The sequence below is a fragment of the Anopheles marshallii genome, chromosome 2, assembly GCF_943734725.1.
Source record: "Anopheles marshallii chromosome 2, idAnoMarsDA_429_01, whole genome shotgun sequence".
Lineage (NCBI taxonomy): Eukaryota > Metazoa > Arthropoda > Insecta > Diptera > Culicidae > Anopheles > Anopheles marshallii.
Genome location: NC_071326.1, coordinates 39727750 through 39733896, shown reverse-complemented (window position 1 = coordinate 39733896; position 6147 = coordinate 39727750). Strand labels below are relative to the sequence as shown.

Here is a 6147-nt window from a genome sequence, read left to right as displayed (position 1 = left end):
GCCTCGGGTGGACGAGAAACAAATGAAGTGACACTGAGACGGTACATTTTTTACTGATGTCCAACTTGGTCAAGTTTATCATTTGACTCGCGCGGGTAAGCTATTTAGCAACACAACATTTATGCACGATTTTGCTGTATTAATTGCTTCCATTCGTGGACGCTTACCGAAGTATGGCGACGGTTGTGTTATGTCGTTTTTTTAAATTAAAATAATAGCACAACATTGTAGCCTCGCACAGCCGTACTTGGTACCCGTCAGCGATTAATTCGTTCCGGTTGACAAATTTCCATGACACGCGTCTAGGTGTTGATTCTTTTTTCCTACAGTGGATAAGCAACTCACACATACCAACTGGACACAGGCTAAGTCCGTAACCTTCAAATTGTTCCCGTTCATTTCTTTATTTTAACAAAAAATAATACAAAAATCAAACACCAAGCCCACCAAGACTAGATACGATCTATGTCTACGCCTACCTTCCACTATAACTTCGATTTGGTATTCTTCACCAGGTCCCTTAGCTCCCGGCGCAATATTTTGCCGCTCGCCGTCTTTGGAATCTCTTCGATAAATCGAACCCCACCGTACAGGCGCTTCTGTTCGGACACCTTGCCGGCGACGAAGTCCTTCACCTCCTGCTCCGACAACTGTTCACCGTGCTCCTTCACCACGAACGCAAGCGGTAACTCACCGGCACGTTCGTCCGGCACACCGATCACAGCGGCATCGCCTATCTTTGGATGCTCCAGCAGTATCGCTTCCAACTCGGCCGGCGGTACCTGGAAACCCTTGTACTTTATCAACTCCTTAATGCGATCCACTATGAAGAACTCGTGATCGTCATCGTAGTAGGCGATGTCACCGGTGTGCAACCAACCATCAGCATCGATGGCCTGCTCCTTGCCCACGTACCCCTTCATTATTAGCGAACCCTTCAAGCAGAGCTCACCACGTTGGTTTGGTCCCAGGGCGCGACCCGTCTCCGCATCGATCACCTTCACCCACTGACCCATGCGCACTTTGCCTACGCTGCCGGCCTTGTTCTCGAACCCGTCCTGCATCAGTACGCCTAGCGTGGTTTCGCTCATGCCGTATCCCTGCCGTATGAATGCCACACCGAGCCGTTCCCGTACCTGATCCTCGATCTCCTTGCTCAGTGGAGCCGCACCACAGAACAGCGTCATGAGCGTCGAAAGGTTGTAGTTGTCCACCATCGGATGTTTGGCTAGAAACACCATCAGCGGAGGCACGAGTGTCATCAGGTTAACCTGATACTTCTCGATGCAGCTGAGAAACAGGTGGGGATCGAATCGGGGCATCACCACACAACGGCAGTTGTTCGTGACCATATTGAGCAAACCGACACCGGCCACCACGTGGAACAAGGGTGTCACTGCCAGCGCCACCAGCTGGTCGGGCAGCTCCACTATCTTGGCCGATTCTTTCGAGTGTGCAATCGTAGCTATGATGCTCTGGTGCGTTAACTCCACTCCCTTGGGCAGCCCGGTTGTGCCAGACGATAAGACGATCAGTGCTACATGTCCAACCTTATTCACCGGCTCTGGTCGATAGGATTTCAGATCGATTGGACCATTGTGGAGCAGGCTGGTAAAGGGTATCAGTTCGGGATATTGGCTAGCTGCTGCATGTTCACCGTACAGTACGACGCGCGGCTTTGGTCCGACCATCCCACGGAGCGTCTGCATCAGTTTTTCCAGCACATCGGGTGATACAAAAATTAGCTTCGGACTTGCCAGTTCAATCGCGTGCTTTAGCTCCCCTACGAGAAAGTGCGATTATGTTCTTATCAATCACCTGATAATATTCGATAAGCGAGTGCAACCAGCTGATTCTGCTGAACCAACTGAACTTCTGCTTACCTTCTACGTAGGCTGGATTCAATAGGGCCAATGGAGCACCGACGAAAATACTGCCAAACATCGTGATGCAGTACTCTAGGCTGTTTTGGCTAAATATTGCCACATTGTCTGTGCGCTTGATGCCGATGTTGGACAGACCCAGGGCGAGGCGTGCCGATCGTTCTAATATCTGACTGTAGGTAAGCTCTTCTAGTGTAACGGGCTCAATCTACAAACGAATCGAAATGATTTTTTATGGTTTATAGTAACACATTCAAAACGGATGAATCATTAGCATGATGTTGACAGTACCAAACCAATGTTTGACGGGCGCAGTTTCAGCTCCTCTACGATCACCTCTCCCAGCGAACCGTACTGGTCCAGGTCAGTTGGGTCGGGTCCACCGTACAGAACGTACTGGTCATCCTCCTTTGTATGCATTGTCGTTTCCGGAACACTTTAGTGCACTCCGCTGCGTACAGCCAAAGCCCGCGTGGACACGCGAAACAACACCGAAATTCTGACAACGATCGCCTATCTGCCCTTTGGACCGGCGGAGGGCAAGCAAAGGTTTCACCAGCAGGCCGGGTGCGATAGCCGTAGCAAAACAAAAAATCGCTCAAAACTGTCAGCCGAACGACCGCTCGGAAACCGGTTTCGAACGCGCGAACGTTGCGTGACGAATGGTGCGGAAAACACCTGCGTGCGCCGCATTAAAGGCGCGATAGAGAACTGACCGGCGAGTCGCGTTACTGTGGTGGTGCGAACTGAAACCGTCGCACTATGGGATTCATATGGTACAGAAAAAGGTTAAATTACTGCAACGGATGTTAAGTCACATTAGGCTCTGAAGCTAAAAAGGAACATAAAACTTAGAGAATAATTATGTATATTAACTAAATTTCAGGTAAATAACATTTATCTTCTAGCGTACACACAGTCTATGCCTTTTATCATTGATCCTTACACAGCGCAAAATTGTGTTGTCTGTTGACCATTCCAATTTAAAATAAATCATAAATAATTTGTTTTTTTTTGCCTGACAACTGCCGCAACTGTTTGCAACACGGTCAGCCCATTCTTCATTAAATCACAAAATACAGCTACAATTTCCCTAATATTCCCAGGAGCAATGTGGCAAACAATTGTTTCTGATGAAATATAAAATGCAGGACATGAAAACTCTACAAAATCAACTACTTCCCAACGTTCCATTCTGGATGATCCGCATCAATCTCAAGCGCGCTTCGCGATGAAACTACTGTGGTGTTTAAGTTTTTGTTTATACCACCTAGCTGTGGCAGCTTATAGAGAACAGGAAGTTATTCAGTACGTAACGAATGTAACTTACGCTCTCACCGCACGCCGCACAGGGACATTCATCTGTTGGTTGCTTCAGTTCAGCCGTGCTAAGTCTGTAGAACAGCTTTATAACGCTTTGATCAGAGGCCTTTCCGTAGATGAACAAGTGACGATCTTGCAAGCTGATCACACCACCGTCCACAACTCAACGTACCGTGCTCCCAACATGGTGGCCATTACGCTCGATGTACTGGACGAGGACCTCGATGTGGATAATATTGTAACCTGGCTTCAAGCGATTCCCGTCGCTTGCTTTGTGATACTATTGTACGTGCACACAATCGTCGATCTTGTAGTACCAATTGCAAACACCTTCGAAGCGCATGCCATACTCAACTTCATCATGATCGCTGTTAATGAGAATTTAATGTATACGTTTCACGGCACGCCACCGCAAGCGATTATACACACGGGATATCCGTCCCCCGAAGCCATTCTATACGATCGACTGAGTGCATTAAAAGTGGGCGATATATCTGCTGCATACATAAAAGAAATATACACTTATCCACTGGAAGATACCGTTCCCGGAGAAGATATTCAGCTTTTTAAACTATTCTTCCAGACGCTGGGTGTGCAACTAACCATGAAGGCAATGGACTGTAATCTGTGGGAATCTTATGTGCAGTGCTTGAACAATCAACACGACACGGTTATATTTGTGAATCGATTTATGCCGTTTTGGTACTCGAGTTTATTGATCGATGCTATCGAAATGTACAAGTACGGCATACTTGTTCCAAGCGGTCGTCTTCTTACCATGGTGGAAATCTTTGCATTGCCTTTCAACGCGGATGTGTGGATATTAGTTGCCGTTTTGTGCATATTTTTTTACATTGCACACCGTTTCATTCCAACAATTTTCCAGAACAATCTGATCCTGGTCGCGATATTCGGCTGGGAAAAGCGTAAATTGCGATTAAGTGGTCTGTGTGAAAAACTGTTCGCCATCGCTTTGATCGTACTGTTTTTCCAGCTGATGTGCGTCTACGAAACAATCATTATCTCGAGCATGATAAACCGACCGGTCCAACGAAGCCCAGAAAGTGTGGAGGATTTCCTTACTACCAATGTGGAAGTACTGTATGATTCGAAAAAGATAGATATTGAAAATTTCAAAATGAATATTAATGGCATGGTCTTAAGATCAGCTAGCAGTTACGCAGCGCTGGAAAACAAGGCATATTTAAGTAGCCTCCATTCATTGGAGCTTTTTTCAAAGGATGTAACGAACAATGATCATTTTACGGACCGCCCTCGACATGTCATGCTGAAGCAAACTGTTTGGGAAAGTATGGCTTTCTACTATTTTCGAGAGAAATCAATATTTGCTGACCGGTTCGCCAGATTTCGACGATTGGCATTTGAAGCAGGCTTTCAACGGCATTGGAGGCTGGAGTTATTATTGCATTTTACGCGCAAACAAAATTTAGCGTACCACAGCATGGTTAATCGTGAAAATAACATTTTAAAGTGGGATAAGATTTCACCTATATTTAAAGTGCTGTTGATCGTATGGAGTGCATCGATTCTAGTGTTTGCTATTGAAAATTGTGTTTTCATTCTTAAAATTAAATGTTGTGTTAACATGCGCTAGTCTGTCATATGTCCTTGTGCCCTGAATTTGGACCCCGCTTGCCGGACCGTAACCCGATGGACGATTGTTTATGGATCGCAGTTGAAAAGGATACTTATTTAAGTTCCACTAACACCAAAGTCAAGTTATTTGAAAAAATTAGGTAAGTTTTTGTGGCCCTTCGTAGGAAAACTGTAGTATTGGATTGTTCCAGGTTCTGAGTCAAACGTGATACAGTATTCGAAACCATTAGCGGCTATTTTGAATCAAATGTATCAAAACTTCTTTAATTCACCCTTCCTTAAACCTTTTTTTTATCCATGAAATATAATAAATACAAAAATAATTTTCTTTTTTCCATACGCAACTGTAAAATTTACCAAAATTAATACAAATTCAAATTTAAAATTTAAATCCTAAACAAAAAAAACAATGATCATTTGTTAAAAATCATTCTTTGGAGAGTAGAACTATGATTATACGGGTAATTCTGGAACGGCCGCTAGATTACCCGAATTAGATCAACGCTTTAAGCATTAATATGTATTAAATATTAGAAGTTATTGTTTCTTAACAACATGGATCATTTTCCAGGAAGATTAACTTGATAAACTGTTTGCAGTAAACTTTCAATTTCCGTTCCAGTTAACGGTTAACGGTTCAACGTTTACTATTCTACTACCCATACCTTTTTACCTTACAGATAATGCGCCCGTCGATTAATCAGGCCCCGGAAAATCGAAGTTCTACTGTTTATCAATTCGTTTTTTAATTCTTGCGTAGAATTCTTGCTCATATTCTCACTGATCCATTTGCTATTTGCTCTCAAAAACCTTCTGCTGATGCAATTTGATCACTTCACATTTTAACCGTTGATATCTCACTCCCTGCATGGTTACCATCTTTGCGGACATATGAAACCAAGACGTGAACATAACTTATTTAAATATCTGAATTGGTGCAAACTGACTCGATGCACAGCATAATTCCATTAGCATTATCTAACCACCAATACACGCTTCATTAGAAGCTCGCCATTACATGCCATGAAATAATGTAAGTGTTTTTAATTGTTTTCCTTTCAGATCGATTGCTAATCAAGAACAATTAAAAGTACATTCTGTACTATAGCACAATAGAACTGCAAAACATGACATGCGTTACCAGTACAACATGAACCTTCCGATCAGAACGTTCTTGGTTATCGTAGCTATTTTCTCGGTACAAGCTGTCAATGTTAATCGATCGATGGAAGTCGCGCAGTATGTGGCAAACGTCACTCACTTTATCAAGGATCAATACGCTGGATCGTTCGTCTGCTGGTTACTTCAATACAGCATCGCATTC

General features: G+C 43.9%; 2 protein-coding genes across 2 annotated transcripts; one reads left to right on the top strand and one right to left on the bottom strand.

Annotated features, from left to right (window-relative positions):
• Positions 1 to 485: 485 nt before the first annotated feature.
• Positions 486 to 2303, bottom strand: LOC128710430 (luciferin 4-monooxygenase-like). The gene is made up of 3 exons (XM_053805484.1): positions 2175 to 2303; positions 1884 to 2091; positions 486 to 1783 (listed from the first exon to the last, which is right to left on the bottom strand). The coding sequence occupies exons 1-3, from the start codon at positions 2301 to 2303 to the stop codon at positions 486 to 488; spliced, it is 1635 nt and encodes a 544-aa protein (XP_053661459.1).
• Positions 2304 to 3114: 811 nt separating this feature from the next.
• LOC128717949 (uncharacterized) lies at positions 3115 to 4821 on the top strand. The gene has a single exon (XM_053811625.1). It carries the CDS (start codon positions 3115 to 3117, stop codon positions 4819 to 4821), a length of 1707 nt encoding a protein of 568 aa, XP_053667600.1.
• Positions 4822 to 6147: the final 1326 nt, after the last annotated feature.

Excerpts from the sequence above, each read along its gene's own strand:
- LOC128710430 (XM_053805484.1), bottom strand. The coding sequence starts at position 2,303 with ATGCATACAAAGGAGGATGACCAGTACGTTCTGTACGGTGGACCCGAC. Across the intron at positions 2,092-2,174 it reads GCCCGTCAAACATTGGTTTG|ATTGAGCCCGTTACACTAGA; the intron begins GTACTGTCAACA and ends ATTCGTTTGTAG. Across the intron at positions 1,784-1,883 it reads GAATCCAGCCTACGTAGAAG|GGGAGCTAAAGCACGCGATT; the intron begins GTAAGCAGAAGT and ends ACTTTCTCGTAG.
- LOC128717949 (XM_053811625.1), top strand. The coding sequence starts at position 3,115 with ATGAAACTACTGTGGTGTTTAAGTTTTTGTTTATACCACCTAGCTGTG.